The sequence below is a fragment of the Sus scrofa genome, chromosome 13 (genome assembly GCF_000003025.6).
Source record: "Sus scrofa isolate TJ Tabasco breed Duroc chromosome 13, Sscrofa11.1, whole genome shotgun sequence".
Classification (NCBI taxonomy): Eukaryota; Metazoa; Chordata; class Mammalia; order Artiodactyla; family Suidae; genus Sus; species Sus scrofa.
Window position 1 is genome coordinate 8,462,814 of NC_010455.5, and position 27,943 is coordinate 8,490,756.

General features: G+C 38.6%; 1 protein-coding gene across 4 annotated transcripts in view; it reads right to left on the reverse strand.

The window, feature by feature from the left end:
- The window catches only part of ZNF385D (zinc finger protein 385D), a 979,895-nt gene that overhangs the window by 228,080 nt on the left and 723,872 nt on the right, over positions 1 to 27,943 (reverse strand). For all 4 annotated transcript variants that reach the window (XM_021069746.1, XM_021069745.1, XM_003132072.5 and 1 more), the window contains one exon: positions 16,254 to 16,396. In XM_021069746.1, coding sequence (XP_020925405.1) covers positions 16,254 to 16,396 — 143 coding nt within the window. The remainder of the gene's footprint in view (positions 1 to 16,253; positions 16,397 to 27,943) is intronic.

Below are 27,943 nucleotides of genomic sequence, written 5' to 3' on the forward strand. Positions count from 1 at the left end.
TTAAATGAAAATGTCTATAATAAGGTAAATTCAAAATTGAATTTTAGGAATAAGTTGCCAAGCTTGGTCAACATATTTTCCAATTGGCTTTACAATCTCTCTAATAGTAGAAGGTAACAAGAATCCATGTGTTAGCCTTTCTACTTAGATATTAATCTAAATAGCTCTACTAGAAGGCCTTTCAGGAGGCCAAATTCTAAGTGAGACATAGAAATCTCAGAGCTTGGGACATGTTGACTGGAAAATACAAACTGGGGACACAACTATGGATTAATAGTAGCTGGGCCCTCCACTAATCATATATTATAGGTGGTACCTGGTGCAATGAAGTATTTTGCTGAAGATATTTGTAACTAATACAATTTGAAAAGTTTTTTTTCTAATACCTAAGATATATAGAATATCACAATGATTATGTACTGATTACCCAAAATGAAAAACTATGTATTAATAACTCAATTTTTGTTACAGATATTTCTTTTTTAAATAATTAAACTTGAACACTGCAGACATGGTCAAGTGTTCTTTGTTTCCCTCATCAGTCCTCCCATCTCTCACTCACTCCTCAGGGCCATCTGCAAACTAAGATTTGATGTATGTTCTTCCAGCCACTTTGTCATATGCTGATAATTAATCTCATTCTCTCTCTTTTCTCTCACTGCCACGAGATCTGAAAACACACATGCGCATGCACACACACACACACACACACACATTCTATAATTCTGTATACAACCTGTAACTTGTTTTTCCTCCCTACCAAACATTATGCTTTTATGATATTTCCACATAAAACAATTCATTTCAAATGCCTTTTAGAACACATATAAAAATAGATCTCAATGTACATATACCTATTTTTCCTTTGATAATCATATTAGTGTTTTTTTTTTTTTTTGACTAATAAAAACATTGTTGGAGTTCTTGCTATGGTGCAGTGTGTTAAGAATCCAACTGCAGCAGCTTGGGTCACGTGCAAGTGCGGGTTTGATCCCTGGCATGATGCAGTGGATTAAAGGATCTGGCATTGCTGCAGTCAATGGTCGCAGATGAAGCTCAGATTCAATTCCTGGCCCGAGAACTTCCATATGTCACAGGTATGGCCATTAAAAAAACCATAACAAAACAAATACACTGCTGCTTTGAGTTAATCTTCATGAAACACATGTACCAGACTTTTCTACATACTATTATTTTAAACCATGATCCTCAGTAAAAAGCATGTATACATGATAAACATAAATATGTATATGTATAATTTTCTTGAAAATTCTGAATTTTTACTATGATTTTTAGGAAAGTAGAATTAAACAAACTCTAAGCTCCAAAACATTCTACTTTTTTTCATATATATATATGTGTGTATATATAATTTTCTTGAAAATTCTGAATTTTTACTATGATTTTCGGAAAGTAGAATTAAGCAAACTCTAAGCTCCAAATCATTCTACTGTTTTTCTCTGCCTCTGAGATCCAAACTAGGATCTCAAAACCAGAGTATGTCAACAGGACCTAACAGGTAGTCTAAGAGCTATTTAAGTTAAAATTAATTAAGTTGATTCTAAATCAAATTAGAACCTTCTGATATTTTTAACTTAAAAAACAGGTAGGATTATCTGAAAAAATAAATAAATAAAAGATCAGTTTCTCCACCATAGCCCATCATACACAAGCACTATATATTTGAGTATATAAATTCTGTAAATTTGGAAAGTGCCAGAAAGAGATGATTACCTCTCTTATCTATTTTGCCTATCCCAAGTTCCTAGAAAAGCAGGGACTATTGCTTTCACAGTAGCAGGTAACAAAAGTCGCAGAAGCACTAAACAGTAGGTACGTATAGATATTCTAAAGAACACAAGGATATTCGGTAAAATTGTTTTTCTGAGTGATTGCTTTTGAAAAACTGGTTTAAAAAATGTCCCCAACCTATTGTACTACTGGACTGTTTATTCTAATTTCTAGTTAAAAAATAATTTGAATCTTGAAATCAAAATAATGAAGTATCTTATTCTCCATAAAGTCACTTAAATTTTCCTTTTTTTTTTTTGTTTTTTACTTCTTTACAATCCCTCAGCGAGGTTCTTGAAATAAATTCCATTTTAGAGTATTCCAAAAAAAGGAGCTCAAGAGTTAACTTCTAATTTTACTGCTTTATTATTTGCCCAAACTCGAGATAAAATGTGACATAAACGGCTATGCTTCAGAGAGAAGCAAAACACAAGTTACTCTACTTTTGTCTCTACTACTGTCTTGATTGATGAGTTTCAGAGAGAGCCATCTGCCATGGCCACACCTCACAGCATCAGAGAAACTGGGTGGAGCTAAAGGAATTTGAGTCAAACTGTATTTGTGGCTTCGTCAATCACACACTGTGCGACTTAATCTGTATTTAATAACTGCTTCAAAATCCCCTTCACTTTCAGTGTGTAGGTGGAACTCTGTAACGGGAACAGAGCAGTGCTTCCCAAATACCTGCTGAAGTGCCAGCATTCCCCCAGCACCAACAGGCCAGAACTCTTATGAAATACAACAAAAAATGAATTACCAAAAAAAATTACATGACAAGGATATGTCAAAGATAAGCCATAATTCTTTACTAGCTTCAATAGATGTCTATTTGCTCTAATTGCTATGAAATCTTCTAAATGTTGCTCACTCTCATCTCAGCGCTTACTTATCTCACTGAGGAACCAGAATCAATCGGTTCTTGGACAAGTGTGTAGAGGTCAGAGAACCACACTTTGAGAAGCACTGGGTCACCAAACAGAATTGTCTTCCGGCAAAAGGTTCTCATTCCTTTGACGATGACAATGACCACTGTTCTTTACATTTGTGTTGGAAAGTGTGCAGCTTTCCTCAAAAAATAGCATGAGTAGGTTACTCCTTCATCTGTCCTTGCTGTGAAAAGGAGTTTTCCCACCAATTTTGGCCAGAGTGGAATTCAGGGAGTTTCATCAGGTAAGGGGCCAAGGAATCATCGTCCTTTGGGAGGCTGTAAAAAATGCTCCCTAAGAGCCCAGAGTTGAGAATTCAAGAGACTTCCTTAATGCCTACTATTTCCTTAGTACCCTCCCATTTTAACATCTTTAGACACTCTCAAGAGGTCAATACTATTTATTTATTTATTCATTTATTTATTTATTTGGCTTTTTAGGATCACATCCACAACACATGGGCCAGGGGTCAAACCCACTGAGCAAGGCCAGGGATCGGACCCGTAGTCCTCATGAATGCTGGTCGGGTTTGTTACCGCTGAGTTATGACAGGAACTCCAGGAGGTCAATGCAGTTACTCTAATTTCACAGATAACAAAAGGAGAACTCAGGGTTTTGCCATAGATATAGTATTAGACACAGAACTCAGACCTTTTGGATTTTAAGTTTAGAATTGCTTTCTTATGTGTGAAGATGGGGCTTGAGTCTTAAAAAGCCTGTTTGAAGGATGGAATAGGAGTTCCCGTCACGGCACAGTGGAAACAGATCTGACTAGAACCATGAGGATGCTGGTTCAATCCCTGACCTCGCTCAGTGGGTTAAGGATCCGGCATTGCTGTGAGCTGTGTTGTAGGTCACAGATGCAGCTCGGATCCCATGTTGCTGTGGCTCTGGCATAGGCTGGCAGCAACAGCTCCGATTTGACCCCTAGCCTGGGTACCTCCATATACCGTGGGTGGGGCCCTCAAAAGACAAAAAAAAAAAAAAAAAAAAAAAAAAAAAAAGATGGAATTTTTTTTTTTTTTTTAATTTCAGGGATTCATTGTTTCCTTCATCGTTTAAGACTTTGGTTATAACTGCCATTTTCTTTTTTTTTTTTTTTTTTAACTATGCCCATGACATATGGAAGTTCCTGGGAGCCAGGGAGTGAATCCAAGCGGCAACTGTGACCTTAGCTGTGGCTGTGGCAATGCCAGACCCTTTAACCCACTTCACCAGGCTGGGGATTGAACCTGCACCTCTACAGAGACCTGAGCTGCTGCAGTAGGATTCTCAACACACTTCCCCATGGCAGGAACTCCTAAGATGGGAACAGATTTTTAAATTTATTACCACTTAAAGTTACTTATTCACCTAACAATGACTGCCTGTGTATAACACGGATGCCTGTGACAGTGATACCATGCACAGTCCACTGAAGCTCTAAATGTTCTTTTTTGTAATTGTCCAGTCACAGCCAGAATGTTATTTAGGAAATAGCTTACTTCCTTGGAGCTAAGCCTTCTAAGGACTTATAGCTTATTTGGTTAATTAGCTTATAATGTGTAGCAACAGATGACAGATGATTAAAAAAACTGCAACTCTTTGCAGGCAAGCCGTCAACTCACTATGTTGTGGATGAAGATGCACTGGACTTGCACCACTGCACTAAGTCTAGCCATGATTCAGGGACTCACTAATTGTGTAATTTGGGGCAAAAGGTATTTACTTCATATCTTTGGGTTTCCTAACGTATGTCATCCAGATAAAACCTATAATATGTAAGGCTCTTATGAAATTAAGATTTTTTAAAGGTGCATATAAAATTGCCTTCCTTCATAGCCCTTGTTTGTGATAATAACTATTTTTTATAAAAAAGCAATTTATTGTGTTTTAACTTCTTCCTTGGTTTATAGTAATTTCAGAGCCTGAAGTGGTTCTGATAGAGAGCTCCCTTACAATGTAGGTGGCCTATGGTGTAGAGTCCCTCTCCTTCAGGGGTAGGTTTATTTATCATCACTGGAGATAGGTAAGCAAACAGCTGGATGGCAAGTTGTCAGAAACATTGTAGGATGCAAGTGTGGGTAGGTAGGACCAGATGGCTTTAAGAATCCTTTCTTGTTTGTATGGTCATAACAAAGTATCCTAAAGTGGATGTCTTCAACAACAGACATGTATTACCTCGTGGTTCTGGTAGCCAGAAGTCCAAAATCAAGTGTCAGCAAGGCTGGGTCCCTCTGAGGGCTGCGAGGGAAGAATCTGCTCCAGAGCTCTCTTCGTGACTTCTAGAACATGTCCTGTGTTTCTACACATCATCTTCCCTCTGCATCTGTCTGTGTCTAAATTTTCCCTTTCTAGAAGGAAAAATGGTATAGGGCTCATTCTAATGATCTAATCTTAACAAATATATGTTCAATGACCCTATTTCCAAATGTGGTCCCCTTCTTAGGCACTGTAGGCTATGAATTTGGGGAGTACACAATTCAACCCCCAATGCTATGACTCAGTGATTAGCATCCCCGTGAGAAACAGAAGTCAGAAATCTCAGTTTTCTCTTAGCGCTACCACTTACGAGCCACGAACTTGGGAATCTCTCAATTCTTCCAGGCTTATCTATAAAATAAGTGAATTGGAGCAGACACAAATTAACTAGAAAAAGTTTCCTTCAATTTTAAACTGTCTATATCTATGTGTGAAGCAGAGATGTCTCAAAGAGCCGCTAGATAAGACAGTAAGTTAGGAGCTTAGAGAGTCTCTTATTGAAGACTCCTTCTTTGCCCAGGATCATGTCAGTAAGAAAGTCAGACTAACAAACAGGTCAAATACATATTTTTGTAAGAGCAAAACCTCAACTCATTATGATTAGATTTACTGATAAAGGAAAATATGTATATAATATGTAATATGTCTCCATCTCTAGTGATAGGAACACATTCATAACTCAAAATATCACTGCAAGGATTGATACAAAAAAAAATAAAATAAAAGCAAATTACCACATGGGTTGTCATTAAAGCAAGAACTGAGTGGCAGGGAAAGAGAACTGAGGGACATTCTTTTGTTCTCACATTTTGAAGGGCAGGAAAATATGTAACCTGGTCAAAGAGTAAACAAACATTAACATAAGAAGATATCTGTGCTTTGTGCAATTGTTTAGCCTTTTATTCTCAAGCCTACACATCCTGTATTTTTTTTTTTTTTTTTTTTTTTTTTTTTTTTTTTTCTATTTCTTGGGCCGCTCCTGCGGCACATGGAGGTTCCCAGGCTAGGGGTCGAATCGGAGCCGTGGCCACCGGCCTACACCAGAGCCACAGCAACGCAGGATCCGAGCCGCGTCTGCAACCTACACCACAGCTCACGGCAACGCCGGATCGTTAACCCGCTGAGCAAGGGCAGGGATCGAACCCGCGACCTCATGGTTCCTAGTCGGATTCGTTAACCACTGCGCCACAACGGGAACTCCCACATCCTGTATTTAAGCCATTTTGTGCTGGAAAGTCCTTCTATGTAGGCTTGACTTTTACAACTTCTAGTTTCCACAGGCAGGGGTAGGGCTCAGCAAACATGCTTACATACCTGTTTCAGCCGAAAATATGTAAGATTTCATAACCATATGTTGCCTAAGATGCTTTTGCTGTACAAATACGGCACACAACACACAGAACCAGCTAGTCATCCGCTACGTTTGTCTTCAAAGAACCAGGAACTTAGCCATCAAGACCATATTTCCTGTGCCATTTTTCACCTGCACAATTTCCACACTTTCTACCTGTTGTGACTGAGAAAGACAGGTTTATTTTTCTACCCATAATTTTATCTTGACTCCCTACCTATTTTAGTGACAGTGGCAGTTGTAAAAACTTCGTAAGAACAGTTATTCATGTGTAAACTGAATTTATTTGATATCCCTCTGAATCAGACAAGTGGAGGTGTGATTAACACTGTTTCTGTAACTCCAACACTGGCTGAAGGAGGAGAGGCATCTCTAAAGCTGGAACTGGTAACAGAGGACAGAGCCACAGGGGAGGGCGAAAGTCAAGAAAAATTTTTGAGGAGTTCCGGCTGTGGCAAAGTGGGTTCAGAATCCAACAGCAGTGGCTCCGGTGGAGGTGTGGGTTCAATGAGCCAACTCAGAGCATTGGGTTAAGGATCCAGTGTTGGTGTAGCTGTGGCACAGGTCTTAGCTGTGGCTTGGATTTGATCCCTGGCCCAGGAATTTCCATAGGCCGTGATGCAGCCATTAAAAAAGAAAAGCAAACAAACAACCAAAACTTTTTGAAAGGAAATGAGACAGTGTGCCCATAAATATGGTAGCAGTTCCACTTTAAAGATGGAGGAAATGAAGATCCTGAAAGGCATCTATCTGAGGATAACAAAGGCTTGACTTTGAAATTTTCTATTTTGAGTTCTACATTTTTGGCATTCACCTGTAATACTGTAAATGCATATTTAACCTATAGAATAATCTCTACATGTGAAGCACATTTCCTGATCTCCTTTTTTTTCAGTTCTAAAGTGCCTCATTAATATTGTATGGTGACAGCCCTTCTGGACTCAAATGAAATAGCTGAGGAAAAATATAAATGACTGATTTTAAGGTACACTCTGTAGGCAATCACTGGGATTTCTAACTCGCTGTCCTTTTACACAACTGGAGTAAATAAATACATGAACCAACATAAAATTATAAACGCACATTAAGAGGATAGCTTGATGCTATGGTGCCTTACGTTTCCTAGTAACTGCATAAAATAATAATTTCAATTAGAAATAATCTAATGCATGAGACAATGAGTAGGCTTTTAAAATTTTCATTGAGACATTTCCTCCAATCATGTTTCTTATGATACAACTGTAATGGCTCTTTTTCTTCTATTAGTTACCTGTCATGCATTTTTCCTGTCTGTCTATCTATCACGCATCTACCTGCCCTCCACTCATTCATTCAAGAAATGAATGTTGAGGAGTTCCCGTCGTGGCGCAGTGGTTAACGAATCCGACTAGGAACCATGAGGTTGCGGGTTCGGTCCCTGCCCTTGCTCAGTGGGTTAACGATCCGGCGTTGCCGTGAGCTGTGGTGTAGGTTGCAGACGCGGCTCGGATCCCGCGTTGCTGTGGCTCTGGCGTAGGCCAGTGGCTACAGCTCCGATTCAACCCCTGGCCTGGGAACCTCCATATGCCGAGGGAGCGGCCCAAGAAATAGCAACAACAAAAGACAAAAAAAAAAAAAAAAAAAAAAAAAAATGAATGTTGAGAGGCACAGAAAACCAACTTCTGGTTACCAAAGGGGAAAGTGGTGGTGGAGGGATAAATTAGGAGTTTAGGATAAGCAGATATACACTATTGTATATAAAATAGATAAGCAATAAGGTCATACTGTATAGCACAGGGAACTATATTCACTATCCTGTCATAAATCATAATGGAAAAGAATATGAAAAAGAATATATATATATATACAAAATATATGTAATTGAATCACTTTACTGAACACCTGAAACTAACACAACATTGTAAATCAACTATGCTTCAATTTAAAAAAAAAAGGAAATGTGTGTTGAGTGATATTCCAGGCTCTGTACTTTCGTAAGTAAGCTACATATGGAACTGATCTCAGATCCCAAATTAAACCTTTACCATATCGCTTTTGTCAGCCACCTTCAAGTGACTTCTCCTTCCCTTGACTCAGGTAGCACTTACTTACAAAATGTTTGCATAGAGTCTGTGGTCTAATTTAATGCTTTTTATCTAGATGTTTTAGCACTTGCTCATAGAAGAATGTTTTAATGAGTGTTGAATCAACTAGGTCAATATCACAATTACAAAGATCACTCCTCCTCTCTCTCCTCCTCCTGTTCTTCCTCTTCTTCTCCTCTCCTCCTCCTTCTTCTTATCCTCGTTCTTGCATTTCTAGGTCTACCAGAGTATGAGACACAAAGTTAGTGCTTAAGAAATGCCCAGTGAGTGAATCAGTGAGTAAGAGATGAAGTACCTCTTCTTCCTCTTACTGTTCGAACAGTGCTATCCTTACAACAGATACTTTGGATAAAGCTATTTTTAGAAGGCACATTTTTCAATGTATAGGATTATACCGATGAGACTCAAAAATTTGTAGAATGAAGAAATTCTTGAATTAATAAAGGAATGCAAAACTCATTCATGTATTTTTCTCACCAACAAATTTGAAATTGTGACACACATAAAAGCTTAAAAATTTCATTAAAAAATGTTTACTTTTAACCAGTTGGGATGCAAGTGACCTGACCCGTAATAAGCATTCAATAAATGGCACCTATGAGTTCCCACCATGGTGCAATGGGTTAAGAATCCAGCATGGCCACAGCTGTGGCATAGGTCACAGCTAAGTCAGGTTTGACCCCTAGCCCTGGATATGCCACAGGTGTTCCAAAAAAAAAAGACAGATATAACCACAGTTCTAAACAATGCCACCCTACAAGCAAGGTTCCTAGTATTTCTGGGAGATAAAAACACAACCATAGATGGTTGTGTAAATTGGTACAACCGCTGTGGAAAACACTACAGAGGTTCCTCAGAAAACTAAATATAGAACTACTACATGATCCAGCAATTTCATTCCTGGGCATATATCTGGACAAAACTATAATTCGACAAGACACATGCAACCCTATGTTCACAGAAGCACTATTTACAATAGCCACGGTATAGAAACAACCTAAATGTCCACTGACAGATGAAGGATTAAAAAGATGTAGTACATACATACAATGAAATACTACTCAGCCATAAAAAAGAACAAAATAATGACATCTGCAGCAAGATGGATGCAGCTAGAGATTATCATACTAAGTGAAGTCAGTCAGAAAGAGAAGGACGAATATCATACAAGATCACTAATATGTGTAATCTAAAACATGGCACAAATGGGAGTTCCCATTATGGCTCAGCAGAAACGAATCTGACTACTATCCATGAGGATGAAGGTACAATCCCTGGCCTCGTTCAGTGGGTTAAGGATCCAGTGTTGCCATGAGCTGTGGTGTAGGTCACATACTCTTGCAGCTCACATCTGGCAGTGCTGTGGCTGTGGTGTAGGCCAGTGGCTACAGCTCCCATTCAACCCCCAGCCTGGGAAATTCCATATGCCACAGATGTGGCCCTAAAAAAAAAAAAGATAAAAAAATTTATATGGTACAAATGAACATATCTACAGAACAGAAACAGGCTCACAGACATAGAGAACAGACGTGTGGCTACCAAAGGGGAAGGCAAAGGGAGTGGGATGTTCTGGGAGTTTGTGGTTAATAGATGCAAACTATTATGTTTAGAATGGATAAGCAATGTGTTCCTACTGCATAGTTCAGGGAACTATATCCAATCTCCTGGGATAGAACGTGATGGAAAATGATATTTAAAAATGTATTCATTATGTATGACTGAGCCACTCTGCTATACAGAGAAAATTGGCCCAACACTGTAGATCAACTTTATTTTAATTAAAAAATTAAAAATAAACCCTAACCATAGAAAGATCATGCTTAAAGTACAGCTGCAGCAACCAATCACTTCAAATTCCCCCAATGCCCCACCACACAAATACCAGAAGGTAAGTTCCATAATGGCAGAGAATTAGCCTGTTAGTTTTGCTGCTTAATCCTACCGGCCTGGCATAGTAGACCCTCAGTAAAGATTTGTCACATGAATGAAGAAATACTCTCCAGGAGGGTAAGAATTGTTCAGCGTATATATTCATTCTCCCAGCTTCCCCTCCCCTCTACCCACATATGTTCAAAATCTCAGGCGGCTCTACCCCAGAATCTGCATTTTAGCAAATCAAAACTATAATGAGGTACGACCTCACACCAGTCAGAACAGCCATCATCAAAAAGTCTCCAAATAACAAATGCTGGAGAGGATGTGGAGAAAACAGATCTTTCCTACACCTTTGGTGGAATGTAGGTGCAACCACTATGGAAAACAGTACGAAGGGTCCTCGAAACACTAAAAATTGAACTACCACATGATCCAGCAATCCCACTCCTGAGCATATATCTGGACAAAACTATTATTCGACAAGATACACGCAGCTCTATGTTCATATAAACACTATTTACAATAGCCAAGACATGGAAAAAACCTAAATGTCCATTGCAAGATGAATGGATAAAGAAGATGTGGTACATATATACAATGGAATACTATTCAGCCATAAAAATAATAAAGTAATGCCATTTGTAGCAACATGGAGGGACCAAGCAATCATCATATTAAGTGAAGTAAGTCCAAAAGAGAAAGACAAATACTATTTGATATCACTGAGAAAAATGAGATGAATGAACTTGTTTACAAAACAGAAACAGACTCACACACAGACTTGTGGTTGCTATGGGGAGGGAAGGTGTGGAAGGGAAGGATTGGGAGTTTGGGATTAACAAATGCAAACTAGTACATACAGGATGGATAAACAACAAAGTCCTACTGTATAGCACAGGGAACTATATTCAATATCCTGTCATAAAAGAATCTACATTTTAACACGATTCCAGATATGATTCATATAATCAAAAAGTATGGGAAACTCTTCTACAAAACACCTAAAGCTCACTTTCCTGCCTACCAAATGATAAAACTTCAAACACAAACTAAGAACACATTCAAGTTTGTAAGTGTGGTTGTTTGTAGGGTTGGTGTTTTTGAAAATTAAGAACTAGAGTCAGATGCTAGGATTTGATATCTTTTTCTCTCTCAGTGTCTCTTTTCCCCCACCCTCCACCTTATTTGCTCCCTCTCTGGTAATGAAATCATTTTATACAGAGGAACAGCACAGAGTCAAATTTTCTATGCTCATTTGCCTTTTTTTTAAATGTTAAATATATTAACCAGAGCAAACTAAAAGCAAAACATTCCTCTCCTGAATTTGCACAGCTTTCTGCCCCCTTGCCCTCTGTGTGACCTCCTTACACTTTGTGGTGCATCTTTTGGAAGAAACAAGACTCAGTATTTACTGAGTATCTGGTTGTGCTTACTCATTTAATCTTTGTGCCAGGAAGAAGTACAGTCGTGGGAGGGGAGCATGGAGTCAGGTTCACTGTCACCCCCATCCACACATCCTCCAAAAGTTGGACATTTTCAATGACATTCTGAATGTTCATTATTGTCATGACTACTGAGAAGAATATGAAGAAAATATGTTAGAGAAATAAACAAAAACAAAGACAAACAAACTCTCTGAGACCCTTGGAGAAAACTGTCAGAGTATAGCTTTTTTTCTTTTTTTTTTTAAAACTAGTTCACTCCAATGTAAACAACGTACTTTTTTTAGTTTTTAAAGAACCCTCCATACTCTTCTCTACAGTGGTTGTGCCAATTTACATTCCCACCAACAGTGTAGGAGGGTTCCCTTTTCTCCACATCCTCTCCAGCATTTATTGCCTGTAGACATTTTGATGGTGGCATCCTGACCCAGTGAGGTGATTACTCGTTGCAGTTTTGATTTGCAATCCAAGGTCTTAACACAAGCCCATTCTGGGGTTCCATCTTCAGCATTTTAAAACTCAGCTCTCTCTCCTGATAACAAACCTAAGAGATATTTCTCATTATCATTTTATGGAACAACTCACCAGGGCTCCAATGGATTTAGACTCCTGCCCATGACTGCAGAAAAATTCCCCTTTTCTGATTTCGCATAGTCCTTTTTATTCTGCCATCATGTCAAGCCTGTTGGCAACTCAGCACTGCCTCCCCTCCCTGCACCCAAGGACAGGAGGCCTGAGGCTTATGTTTTCACAGATCTCTGCTAGCAATGCTCTGTCTTAGATCCCACTTAAGAGAGGCATTTCGTGGGATTTGGATGAGAGTAACTGGGATTACTCGGCATCCTGTATTTCTGCAACTTCCTGACTCCATGAAAGCATGTAGAAAAACTAAGAGCCAGCAATAGCCTTCTCTGACCTTTGTTTGCCCAGTTCCTCCACATGTTTTATAAGCATATAAATCCTTATATTAATTCCCTTCCTGTTTGCAAGCCTAGAATAGTTTCTGTTTTTCTCACCAAACCTCCACTAAGACAACCATAAGGACAGCCTTTCTCTCCTGTCCTTGAGTTGCCATTCTAACCTATACATCATTCTCTAGAAAAGCACCCACATTTATAAATATTTCTTTATTTGTCCAGCCTTTCCTTTATAAACTAAATTATTTCATGGCAGAGGTCATAACCTAATTTTTGTTATTACTGTTCTTAGCACAGGGTAGAAGCTTGATAAACAGCAGTTTGACCAAATGTACCAAGCTCATACTACTTAGAAAAGACATATTTCTTCACTAAATGGCATTTACCTACTTCCAGAATTGGTTTATTTCAAGAAATGCACACACAGAATGGGATCTCTGAGACAAGTATTGTCCTAATCACTGAAACTACAATGTCTTAAGAGATTGACTGATAGAGAGGTGGTTCATGGAGGAATTCAAGGACAATTTCTTTTGTCTGAAAGCTACTGGAACATCCAGAGATACAACATCCTTAGGTCCAGGGAGCAGCTTCTGTTGCTATTCCCTAAAAGTTGGCTTTAAGTAATTTAAGGGTTCCTAATAGTTTTATTGAATGTCCTATTTTTTATATCCAAAGCCCAGATCAGACCCCACACTTGTTTTTCTTGCTCTCCTAACTGTGCTTTTTTTTTTTCTTTAACAAATGTTACATGATTTTTCCTGACTCACATCTGAACCCAATGGTTTATACTCTCATTTAAGGATAATAATCAGAGATATCCACTTATGTATTTTTTACATGTATATGTTTAATTTTTTTCCTTTACTATTTGCCACCTCTTATCCCAAAAAGACAGATGATTCTATTCTTACATTCTCAGAGAAGTAATGTAACAGCAAAACCATCTCTGACCATCTTGAACTTTGTTTCAAAAGGTCAGATGAAGGAAGGCTGTAGGATAGCAAAGAGATAATAGCAGTGTGGCACATCTGGGTAGGAGGAACCACTGAAGCCTCACAAGTTCATGTCCAAAGTCAAGAGCTGGGATCTAAAAAGTCATGCTCACCAGGGACTCACTATTCCATCATATATGTGGATACTTAAGAACAGAGGAAGTCTCCCACCAAAAGTTGGGTGGACAATCTGTTAAATTCCAGAACTTCAGCACATCCTAAAACAATTAAATTTCATTTTCCTGAAGACTAATGGAATGGGCTTTTGAACCAGAAATAAAATCGATTAACAGCAATAAAAAGTTACATTCAATACACTCTTGAATTTGTGGATTGAGATTCACACTTGCTACCAAATCAAGAACTCAGGCTAGTACTTAGAGAGATGCTCTAATTCTCAGTCCAAAGCTACTGGATTTGGGGCTTTGCAATCATTCCCCTCAGTTGGAAGTAAAGAGTAAATGAACCCATGACTAGCTTGACTAGCAGCAATAACCAACAGGTATAGCAACAGAGGGTCTCTTTTTTAAATGGAACAAATACCAACCCAAGTCAAAATCAATCACAGAAAAAAAAGAACCAAGTAAAACTATGGCAATCAGTTGGTGAACTTACACAATCGAAATGAGGATTTACAGGCTATCTGTGGACATAATACTATCCCTCAAATAGTGTTCATTACAGACTGAGCTCTGTTTTAAAACCTAATCATTACCACAAGCCTATGAAGTAGGCTGATTATTAGTCCTTTTTATAAACAGAGATATTGAGATACATGGGAATTATGTGACTTACCCAAGGTCATGATGATGGTTGAGTGAGCAACTCTGGGACTGCTAGTCTAGCTCAGAGTGCAACTGGACCAGCACACCAAGCTGCCTTCATCCACAAAAGCTCAAATATTTTGAACACCTTAACCCTAAAGGAAGAGATTATCAGGTCCACTCCCTTTATTTTAAAGATGAGGAAGCAGTAGCCAAGAGGGTAATGATACTGGCTCAGTGACCTACGGCTCAAGCTATCACTGATATCATTTTTTTATGACAAATAATACTCATTGTCAATCAAATTAATCATTTTGCTTTTTAATGTTTCCCAAAGGGCAAATTAAAATTTTAGCCCAGCCTTTCACAACCTTCCAGGAATTGTACCTTACCTCCTCTAAAGCGGACATGAGACTTGAGTCACAGGATGCCACGCAGTCTCAGAGGCCAGGTAAGGCTCCTTGATGGATCATGCTTGGGTGTCTGGGAAGCAGGATGGTGCCAGGAAGGCACTTACCAGTGGAATAGGCAAGGATTTCAGAGGGAGGAAACCCAGGCACTTTAGTATGGTCATTCGAGAGTCCGGAAATTTGAGTCCCAGCAATTTTTTTTTTTTTTCTACTCTTATTGAAATACCTAGAATTAGAAAACTCTACTTTGGAAATCTGATCTTTATGCTGCTCTACTTTTGTTCCATCAATTTCAAAAGAAGATTCCTATGAAAAAACACTTCACGCCCCCAAAAGCAAAGCAATTACTGTGATTGTCCCTGGTCTTAGTAAAGGCTAGCATATAACTGTATCATCTCACTGGCATGTCCAAAGTCCCTGTGAAAAAGCATGATTAAGGAAAATAAGACTCACTTCTGTCTCCTCAAGGAGAATGATCTAATTGTGGGCAGATTTTTTTTTTTTTTTAATCCATCATGCGGACAAAATGTCGCAACAAGAAATCTGTATTATTTAGCTCACTGGGCACTCTTAATCCCCTTTGCATTGGTTGTGTTGACATGTCCTGTCATTGATAAACTCAGACCTGCATTATACAGCTGCTGAAAGCCAAATCAGATGATACTAGAAAAAAATGTCACTCACAGGCTTCTAACCTTTTCAACCTTTATTTCTATTTCCATCCTAAGAATATTGTCACGTTTCGTACAAAAACACACACACATGAAAAAAAAAACCATGATGAATATGAGGAATCTGCCAACTTACAAAGACATGCTTAGGAGTGAAAACAGAGGAAAGTAAGTATTGAACTGGCATAGAGAAGCCTGTTGATAAAGCCCACAAAACAAAGTCATTTAAGAAAGACAAGTTGAGGAACTGTAGCTGAACAGGAAGGAAAAAAGTGAAAATTCATGCTACTAGAACCCTAAGTTGTTTCAAGTTAAAGAGGAAAAATGTGCTCTAAACATGGAATGTATCACTCTTGCAATTATCAGGGTCTTCTTTATTAAATTAGAGAAATAACAAATTTAAAAATTAAAGTAGAAGGCCCAGAGAGAGGAAACATGCATTTCAGTTTTCAGACATCTACTTGAATTCAAATGCTCTATCAAATTCATTAAAACTCAAGTTAAACTATGAATAAAATGGTTACTGTTGCCCAGAAAGGCACTAAAAGGGAAACATGAACTCAGGATCAACCCAATCAGATGGAATCTTTTTTTTATTTTCCCTTGAAGGAGCCTGGCTCTGGGGATCTTACACAACCAGGCAGACAACTAACTCTGCTGGGCTTTCAGACAAGCTATGGAGTAAAGCATAGAGTAAAACAAAGGTGGTGACCAGCTCACCCCTGGCCCTTAAGGTTTCCCAGTACCTACCACCCTTGCATATGCATATTTGGCCATGGGACTTACCGCGTTAAAATTGGGGAAGAGGTTGACTGCGGCCGCAGTGTCAAGAGGAAAGGGAAGAAACGGCTTAATATCCAGCGATGGTTGCAAAGGAGGGGCTGGTGGACGGACCAGGGCTGGGAGAGCAGGACTCTGGCATGTACCACCTGCACAGAGAACAAAGGGAGTGATCAGGGACATTGTGCATATAAAACGCACGGCACACAAACACCAAGGTCTCTTTTGAGTCCAAGAGGCCAGCTTTATGGGTCACTGGAAAAAACAAGACATGGAGTGTATTGACTTCAACTGGGAACTGGCCAAGGAGCAGATGTGCCATTAAGCAGAGGAAGCCAATGGAGCTGCTCCCTTTTCCCTCTTGGATTGTAACTATCTGGTTATGTAAGTAATTATTAAAATTTCAAACATTTCATACTCCCCAACCCATCCTTCTTCTCCTTCCTAGAGCTCTGGATCCAGTCAGCAACAAACCTGTAACCAAGATCCCTTGATTCCAAGGGAAAACTCCTCCGATGTTCCCCCATCCTTCTTTGAAAATGAACTTCGGCTCAAAGTATGCATCCAGTCTGAGTGATTCGTTTACAGAGCTGCTCTTTTCCACCCCATCCAAAGCTCTGGCAGCAAGATGACATGAACCTGGCACGGAAAAGAAACTTAACCACAAACACAGGCAGCCGTACCTTACTGCCCAGGCAACTGGAGGATTAAAACCAACAAATCCAGCTACAAATCATGTGATCTCTGAGCTACTCAGCACCCCTATGGCTTTGAACATTCAAGACTACCTGCCTCCTTTCCAGTCACGAGTAGGTGGAATGTAGAAGGTCACCAATGAGCAGGCAATGTAATATTATGGCAACACAGACATCTCCTTTGCATACCAGTGTGTAGTCGTCTGTTTGCAAGGGAGTCACACCTTTGCCCCCTGTTCTAGGACTCCACTGGACTCAAGCTCAAAGGACAGAAGCCCACCTCCGTATTCAGTCTCTCCTATTTTGGTAACATTCCAAAACATCAATTTGCTGTTAATTAAAGACTGTTTGAATCCTAGGAAACTGTTAAAATATGCCAGCATTCTTTTAATCTGAGAGGCAAGCAACAGACTGTAAAAACCTGCTGGTGAGAATCCAAAAAGCATGAAGAAAACAAAATGCAGTGGGATTTTTCCTTTCTCATGGAAAAGAATTCTAGGAGACAGAAAAAAGAAGAAAGTTTCCTGTCTGTGCCACTGACTTGCCTGCCATCTTGTTTTTAAAACAAAGTAGCATGAATTCCCGTACCAATCATCTTTACAAATCTCAATATCAGTTCTGGTCAACTGACCAACATCTTGCCCTTGCTTTACCTGACAATGGTAAACATTTGAAAAAATGACTCTTCCATGCTAAAGCCAACCCTATTGGACCAGAGGCTCTACTAACAAGGTGGCTGACTTAATACTGATAACAGAAGCCATCCACACAGGATTTAATTAACCATACCAAAAACATCATTAGTTCTCCAGGCTGCAGGTATAAAATCAGCTGGAGCCAAATTAACAAAAACAGTATTTTTCCCACTCTTTTTTACTTCCCTCTTGAAACACTCCTCAACAACAAGGCCGACAACTGCACATTTGCATCAGGAAACCACTTAAAATAAAAAGTAGTACAAGTCAAGAAATAGAGGGAAGGTGTTAAAACAAACAGAAATAAAAGCAAAATACAACAAGTCTACATTCACCAGAGCACACCGTAAACTTATTTTATTGTCCACCTGGTGGTGTACGTTCTTAGAGAGGGCATTCATAAAACTCGGATGATAGGCCTGTCATAAGTTTAGTATTGCTAACAATCTTTCTTTTGATGAAAAGTTAAAGAACCGAAATAAAATTTTGGTGGGTGAATCTTTAGAAAACTCAGAAGTAAAATAAGTTTCAGTTGAAATCAGTGGTGTGGTTTAACAAGTCCACAAATAAGAGTGAGCTTTAAATAAGTCATTTTAAATTACTGTCTGTGTCACATCATGCTTTGCAGAAGGTATACATTCATTACCTTGATTGACCCTAAAACCTCAGTAAACCAGGTACGGGCTCACATAATATCATGGAGAGAAAAATTAAGTTGATAAACTCTTTAGCTGTTTATGCTGGTTGCATAGAAATAGTCCACTCTTAAAATTACAAGAATGCAATTTAACAGGAACACATTCTGGAATTATTTTATTTACAGGCCCCCCTCTGGTTCAGGACATCCAAAGAGCTTCAGGAAAAGCTCAAGCTTCTTTTCTTATCCACCACGATGAGAGGAACAAAGAATAAATAAATACACTTTGATTTGATTGCTAAGGCAAGTTGATTCCCACCCCACTTCCTCTGAGACACTCATTCCATTTGCCTTTCTTTATACATACAGTTCAAAGCCCTCTCTCAGTGTTGCAACTGAGGTGTCCTACTTAGGGGATAAAAAATATCCAAGAAGAATTATAAAATGGGGTGGGAGGGAGCTGGGGATATTATTTGGATTCATCCCTTCCTATCTGTTTGAAGAGAGAAACCTAAAAGGTTGTTGGAAAACAGAGGGCATGTGACCACATATTCTTTAGCCAACTGCCCTGCAAATCCTGGTGTAGTGGATACTCTAGTGTGCTCCCCATAGCCCCCTTCTGGACCAAGGCACACAGCCCCCCTAGGGGGGCAGGGGGGCTGCCACTGATGACTCTCACCTGAGATGCTCTTGGGTCAAGGGTCAAGGTCAAGCTTCATCCCATGCAATGGCAGATTAATGCAGGGGTTTAATGGCCTCTCTCCCTTGCCTCAAGGCAGGGTGACACTGAAGCCCTATTTTAGCTCTTAAGCTTCTCATAGAATCTGGGACAGACTGAGGCCTCTGTTGTGACGGCATCACACTTCAACTTCTCCCTTTGCCCAATTCTGCATCTCTCACTCCTCACAGAAGATACTGCCCCAATAAAGAGTCCACTTCCAGAAAAACTTGACCTATGATACCACAGTATTCTACTTAATGAGACTAAGTGAAATGCTGAATTACTTTATTTGAAAAGAGATAATGGCTTCTCCATCTAGAGCATTAATATTGCAAGACACAAAACTGAGGTACCTCTTATAAATGATTTGTGACAGTTCTGGTTTTAAAAGTAGGATAAGTTCTGAAATATTTTACTTGTCTCAATCTGCGTAGACTCAGCAATAAGAATTCTATTTGCCAAGAGTGTAGAATCAAAACCAGCAAACGTATTTCATCTGAAAGCAGACTAAAATATGCTTCTTGAGAAAAGAGCTATTTCATTCTTTCATTGTTTAATAGAATTTACCACATTTAGGACATGAGTATCTGTTTATTATTATTTTCTTTATTATAAAGCTATCTTGAGGAGTTTCTGGTGGCCTAGTGCTTAAGGATCTGGCATTGCTGTTGCTGTGGTACAGGATCGATTCCTGGCTTAGGAACAGCTGCATACCTCGGCTGAAGCCAAAATATCAAAAAATAAAAAAATTACCTTGACAATAATAAACATCAAAATATATGGTGAATTTGTAAACAGGCCCGTTGTTAAAAAAAGAGTTGTTTTATTGTTATCATTTACCAATAGTGTTGCTTCATTCATTGGAATGTCACATTTCAGGAAATATTGATGTTCTTAATTTAAGGAAAATATTTTGAAGCCTCCATGGGGTGGGAACTGAAAATATGCAAATTCCTGCCCTTTGTATGTGAAACACTGCCTATATCTAGTACTACATATTTCAGAGCTTATGTAATTTTAACTTACATGGTTATAACAAATTAAACTTTAACAAATTATTCAAATTTCAGAGCAGTTAATATCTCCCTACACCAAATATCTTATATACCTTTAAAGTCAAAAAATCAAAAAACATTAATAGAGTAGAGATTAGTTATTATCGTTATACTGAGTAAGGTACTGTAATGAAGGTAAATGAAGTAAAATACCATGAAGTAAGTGATCTAAGCTCACAAAACTACACTCTGTCTCTTTTTAACGCATTTTTTTAGTTTATATTCTTCTTTTTTTGATAAACTAGTTCATCTTTTTTTAAAAATTATTTTTATTAATTCCATTATTGTTGGTTTATAGTGTTCTGTCGATTTTCTACTGTACAGCATGAAGGTACCTCAGAAAACTAAATATATTCATATTTAGAATTTAGAATTGAACTATGGAGCAAAAATATGATATAACTTTGGTCTATTCATAAAAGCGGTATATTCACAAAAGTATGAATTTGTGACTAGAATAACCTATTTGTTAATAGAATATGTTAATAGAGACTATCTGAAAAAGACAAATCCACTTCAAAAGTTTGTGTTTTTTTGAAAATCAAATTAAAATGTAAATTTGGAAATGTCTGCTTTCGATAACTTCTATAGATAAATAGGAATTCTAAAGCAGTGGTTGGCAGTTGAAGCTATCATGTAAGAGATAATATATATAAAGTGCCTAGCAGAGTGCTGGGCCAGGAGGTGCTAAGTGAAGCATTATTATTGACGAAGCCAATAAATTCCAAAGGAGATGTTCAGGTTGGTCCAGACACGAACCTGGGCTCCCTGAAAGCAGCCAATCAAGATAATTCCCAGAGCACCTGCATATGCTTCACTTTATTTCCACCCCTGCAGAAGGAAAGACTTCACTATAAAAGGTTACTTTGTATATCAGTACTTTGAAATATTCTTTGAGAGAGGGATAGTATTCTTTCCATATTACAGGACTTTTAACCTTGAACTTCTGTACTTGATCCATTCAAGGTTCATCAAACTGTCACAGATGTCCTGCCTGACAACTTAACCTATTACTTAATCCTTCATTTCCCCAAATGACAAAACCAAAGTACAAAATGATCAGGAGTTGCTCCTGATAAATATTCATGACAATATTCTAAAGTGTACACTTTAGAGCTTTGAATCATGGAAAAACAATATGCATATATAATAAATACTTACTATTAAAATAGATTATTATTACATACTATATATGTATATATACATAAATATTATGTGTGTGTATATATATATATATAAAATCTACATTTATAGAAAGCAGAAGAAATTTCAGATTTCCTAATAGGAAAAATAATTTCTATCATAACTTTTTTCTTTCACCATCAATTTAATCATATATATAACATATATATAATTATATACATACACACACACATATATATATGCTTATCAATATTGATATATATATATTTCAATAGTCAACAGTGAGCCATAGTTAACTGCTAAACTATTCAGAATATTCATACCTAAATGGAAAGCATCAAGAACATTTTATATAACATCAAGTCCCAGGTAGTTACTTGCAAAGCAACTACTTGATTGACATGGAATATTACCCACGCCCATTCCCAACTATTTCAGTTAGAACCTGCCAGCCCACTGGGGTAAGGAGAGGCACAACAGGATCTCTGGGGTCTGTGAGATAGTGTACATAAGAGTTAGATCTGATACTACTAACAGGAAGCAGAATAGAAGTGATGGATTTGGGGCATAAAGGCAAAACCTGGTGTGACACAAAGCACTGGCCATGGAATGCTCTTTTTAGTGAAACTGGCCAGCCAGAGTGGGTGGGAGTGAATGTTGAGAACGCAGCTAAATTTTATAAATCTGTTGAGTAATTGGTATGAACTAGGGCTGCTATACCCTTAATTCCTTTCAAATGCACATTAATTCTGCCAGGGATCTATTATAATACCCAATTTACAAACTCAAAATCCAAAGCAGTCACCTAAAATACATCCCGCCTAAACTCATACAATGTAATAAATGGCATCTGAGATAAACCTGAGTAACCTTAACAGTTTCCAATGCACTGAAGCAAATAGCTTTTAACTTAAAGCAACAAACCCAAACAAATCAAATGACCATAAAAAAGAATACTCTCTGAAGTCAGTTTTTTCATACAAGGCAAGCCAACTCCCTTGCAGCCAGAACAGAATGTACTAAATCAAAAATCTTGTGAGAAAATTTTATTACTGCTCAAGAAAAAAAAAAAGTAATAGACATATTCTTTGTATATATACAATGGAACACTACTCAGCCATAAAAAGAATGAAATAATGCCATTTGCAGCAGCATGGATGGAACTAGAGACTCATACTAAGTGAAGTAAGTCAGCAAGAGAAAGACAAATACCATATGATATCACTTATATCTGGAATCTAATATAAGGCACAAATGAACCTTTCCACAGAAAAGAATCTCATGAACTTGGAGAACAGACTTGTAGTTGCCAAGGGGGAGGGGGAAGGAGTGGGACGGACTAGGAGTTTGGGGTTAGTAGAGGCAAACCGTTGCATTTGGAGTGGATAAGCATTGAGGTCCTGCTGTATAGTACAGGGAACTATATCTAATCACTTGTGATGGAACATGATGGAGGATAATGTGAGAAAAAGTGTGTGTGTGTGTGTGTATGCATGACTGGGTCACTTTACTGTACAGCAGAAATTGGCAAAACATTGTAAATCAACTACAATAAAAATAATAGTAAATAATAATAATAATAAAAGAAAACATAAAAAAAAGAAAGTGTCCAGAAGACACAAATATCCTATCAAACATGTTTCAAAAGCCGTCCGGTTCACATTCTTTAACATTTACTTGACAAATCAGAAAAACAAATAGGCATTTATTGCATTCCCTTGTGTGGCTGCCTCTCAAATACTCAAGGTCCTTAGTCGAGGATTACAATGGGTAGTTTGTTGTTGAGATTATTTTTCACGCTTTGGGAAAACTGTATGTTTACTATGTTTCCTTAAACCTCCGTGATCCAAACTCCCATTCAGCTCCTATCTTTGTTTAAATGCTGTCCTCAGTTAAAAGATACAATTAGAAACAGACTTTGAGATACAATTTGAATTTAGTGTCACTTGGCCACAATTTTTCTTTTACTGCTTTAATTTCTCCTCTGTTTTGGATTGTTGATTTACCCATGAGGGTTTGGAAAATTCACCCAGCACCTTCTACCTGAGGAGAAAGGTTCTCATTGGCTTAAGGTGACTTGGAAGTTCAACTCAAAAGTTAAAGCAGCATCTGGTCCCAAGGGGCAGCTGGCAGCACTAAGCCACACAGGGTGGTGACTGCTGCTTCACACATCCGGCTCTAGACCACAGAGAGGAATGAGATGAAAACGGGGAGTGAGTCAGGGAGACTGGAGCACCACTGGGGAAACAGTGATTCAGGAACGTTCACCCAAGTCAACTGTCTGCCTTGAATTTTACTCATGATAGAAAGCATACAGGTGAGGGATCCATTTTTCCTGGTCCAAACTCTTTATTTATTCATTTTAAGTCGTGGTATTGAAACAGTCTGGTAAACCCAATGGACTACTACTCAGCCATAAAAAAGAATGAAATGATGTCATTCAAATAATGTGGATGGACCTAGAGATTATCATACTAAGTGAAGTAATAATTCAAACAGAGAAAGACAAATACTATATGATGTTACTTATATGTAAAATCTAAAATATGACAAAACCAAATTTATCAAGGAAAAAGAAACAGACTCACAGACACAGAGAAGACTTGTGGTTGTCAAAGGGAGGGTGGGAGGGAAGGCTGGGGAGTTTAAGATTAGCAGAGGCAAACTACCATGCATAGAATGCATAAAAAACAAGGACTGAGCTTCTTTGCAGAACAGATGCTGACTCACAGACATTGAAAAACTTACGGCCTCCCAGAGGAGACAGTTTGGGGGGTGGGGGGATGTGCTTGGGCTGTGGGATGGAAATCCTGTGAAATCAGATTGTTATGATCATTATACAACTACAGATGTGATCAATTCATTTGAGTAATAAAAAAAAAACCCCAAAAAATAAAAAAAACAAGGTCCTACTGTAGAGCACAGGGAATTACATTCAATATCCTGTGATAAACTGTAATGGAAAAGAGTATAAAAAATAAAGTTTTTACAAATAAATAAATAAACAAACAAATTCAGTAAATCACCTCAAAACTCCTTTTGGAAGGAAGTTAGGAAAAAAGGACTAACTAAGGTTTTCTCTGTCATCTTCATCGAATACCATGACCAAAATCAAAATACTGCTTTTATCTAGTTGCCAATATACTGAGTCAAGTCTTCACTAGAAGAAAAGTGGAGTCTCTCACTGATTGAACCCACTTTCGTGACAATTTCTGGGCCTGGGAAACACTGTGAAGATTCCATTAAGAGTACCACAGCAAGAAGTTTTAGATATTCCATCCGATATGTCCCTCTGCAGGTCAGCCCCTCTCAAACTGTTTTTAAGTCAGGACAGTACCTCCTCACAGGGAATTTTGCCTGGAAACTTCCTCTCAAGTCTGCACCAGTAACTGCCCCAGCAAGCATATAAAATTTTCCGCAAGAGGAATTTCCTAAGATTTAATCCCACAAAATCACTTGTAATAAAAAGGTGCTCTACAGGGAACTATACTCAATATTTTCTAATAACCTATAAGGGAAAACAATTTTTAAAATACATATATATGTATGTATAACTGAATCACTTTTCTGTACATCTGAAACTAACACAACATTGTAAGTCAACTATACTTCAAATAAATTAATATTTTAAAAAAGAAATGAAAAAAAAAAAAAGATAGTCTAATGGTGAGCTGTCCCGTATGCTAGTCTTAAGCCATGTGTGGCTATTTTAAATTAGAATTTAAGTTCAATTAAAAATTCAGTTTCTCAGTCACACCAACCACATTTCACAGGTTTGGTAGCCCCCTGCGGACAGAGGCTACCTCATTGTATACTGTGGTTAAAAAGATTTTCATTATCACAGAAAGTTCTATATTAGACTTTTCAAGCATCAGTGGAAAAACCAACACTCTCTAGTGAGGAGTAATTTACAGATAAGGTGCCTGATATAGTCTGTTCCAGAATGCATTGCTGACAGGAGGGAAGTCTTGCTTTCTTCTGGGTCCTTCTCCCTGTGGAGTTGAGGACAAGAGGTTTCCTAAAGCAAAACATGACCACTGTCAGAAGGCAGATCCTGCTGGCATCAGGCCAGCAAGAATTAGTCATCCATTTCTGGAGAAGACAATGGCCAGTCTATGAATCTTCTTGTGTGATCGATGATGCTAACACTCAAAGGGCAACCTAATTTTAAGAATTTAATGCTGAAGTCATAGTAATGAATAACGACTCCTTTGAATAAAGATGGTACCACATCTTCAAAGATGCAAAAAGGGCCAGTCCTGGGGCAAATGGATGGATGTTTATTAATACCAGATAATCTTTTTTTTTTTTTTTGCCACACTCAGGGCATATGGAAGTTCCCAGGCTAGGATGCGAATCAGAGCTACAGTTGCCAGCCTACACTACAGCTGCAGCAATGGGGGATCCCAGCCATGTCTGTGACCTGCACCACAGCTCAGGGCAACGCTGGATCCTTAACCCACTGAGCGAGGCCAGGGATCATACCTGCATCCTCATGGATACTAGTTGGGTTCATTAACACTGAGAAGGAGAACTCCTGATAATCTTTTTTTTTCCTTTTCTTTTTTTTCTCTTTAGGGCTACAACCGTGGCATATAGAAGTTCCCAGGCTAGGGGTTGAACTGGAACTATAGCTGCTGGCCTACACCACAGCCACGGCAACACCAGATCCAAGCTGCATCTGTGACCTACACCACAGCTCACAGCAATGCTGGATCCTTAACCCACTGAGCGAGGCCAGGGACCAAACCCTAGTCCTCATGAATCCCAATCCAATTCGTTACCACTGAGCCACGATGGGAACTCCCAATGTCTGTTAGTTCTTGAGGGTGCTACCACAAAGCTTCTATTTCACCAAAGTTAGTCACAATCTAGTGTCATTAGTAGCCAAGTGTTCAAATACAGCTAACATAGGCTGTTAAACCCACCGAACTACAGCTGTCTCTCAGGGTAATTCTGTTCATAATATCCAGGCTTTAGTCATCTCGCTTTTTAAAGAGGAAAAAAAAGATGCTGGCATCTTGTGACGTGGTCTGGTTTCTCTATGATCTGTGCTTTCCATTGGGACTTGCCCTATTGCTCTATAGCTGATATACAGTTCCCTATTCTACAGCCTGATAAATATCTTTCTTTCTCCATGTCTTTTCCAGATCACATAACTGTGTTATATTCTTTGCTTCCCCTCTAAGCCTTTGCTGATCTGTGTAGACACTCAATGTGACCCAAGGTTTTAATGAAATCTCTCCTGAGCTTAAATGATTAATTTGCATGGTTTTCTGGGGACCATCAAGGTGAGTTAGGGAAGAATCACACAAATTAGGGGACACTTTTGTTTATCTCCCTAAGGTGTCCCCTAATGTAAATGGCGAGGTTATTAGTTGAGGGGCAGAATGCCTAAGGAAAAGCATGTCTAAGAGAAGACAAGCTAGGTTTTTAACATAATGAGTTTGAAGTGGAAGTGGAAATGTAGCCACTGGCTAGTAGAGCTTAGCTTAGAAGACAGTTCTGGATGGACTTTATTATTTATGTATGTATGTATGTATTTGTTTTTAGGGCTTCACCTGCAGAATATGGAAGTTCCCTGGCCAGGGGTCGAATCAGAGCTACAGCTGCCGGCCCTACACCACAGCCACAGCCATAGCAACACGGGATCTGACCTGTGCCTGTGTCCTACACCACAGCTCACGGCAACACCGGATCCTTAACCTACCGAGCAAGGCCAGGGATCAAACCCACATCCTCGTGGATCCCAGTTGGGCTTGTTACTGCTAAACCACAACGGGAACCTCCTCTGTGTAGATTTTAAACACAGGAAACAGTGGAAAGGGATCAGGTAGGAAGTGAAATCATGGTCATGAAAAAGATTTCCTTGGGAAACCGCAGAGCAAAGGGACCAGGGTCTAAGGCTGAATCCTGAGGACCATTAGGCCAGGGAAGAAGACTGAGAAGGACTGGAGAGAGAATAAGACAGAGATGGACGGATGATCACCCTGAGGCAAGAGGGAGAGGATGGCTGTTTGCAAAAGGAAGCTGTACATGTATGTGTAACTGGGTCACCAGGCTGTACGGTAGGAAAAGAAAAATAATGTATTGGGGAAATAAAATTTTTTTAAAAAATTTTAATAAATAAATAAATAAGGAAGGTGCTGTCAGCACTGTCTAAAGCTGACCAAGTAAAATGGCAACTTCTGTGAGAATTTACGTCATCGAAATGATGAGTCATTTAGTGGATAACATCAAAGTGAAGTCACCTTATCACAGATAATTGGTTCCAGGACCCCTTGCATACCCAAATCTGAGGATGCTCAGGTCTCATATAAAATAGCAAGCTATTTGCACATTACCTAAACACACATCCTCCTGGATACTTTAAATCATCTCTAGATCACTTATACTACCTAATACTATGTAAATGTTATGTAAATTGTGGTAGATCTAATATAAAAGCCACCTAAATAGTTGTCTGTGCCCAACAAATGCAATTTTTGCTCTTTGTGACTTTCTGGAATTTTAAAGAAAAATATTTTCCATTCACAGCTGGCTGCATCTGCAGATACAGAACCTGTGGATACAGGGGACTGACCGTAAATCAAAATTAAAACTTCCTTCTCTTTGAAAGACAGCATTCAAAAGAAAAAAAGGCAAGCCATTGACAAGACAAATATGTATGCAACACATATATCTAACAAAAGGCCTGTATTTGGAGTGCATAAAAACCTCTTAGAGGAGTTCCTGCTGTGGTGCAGTGGG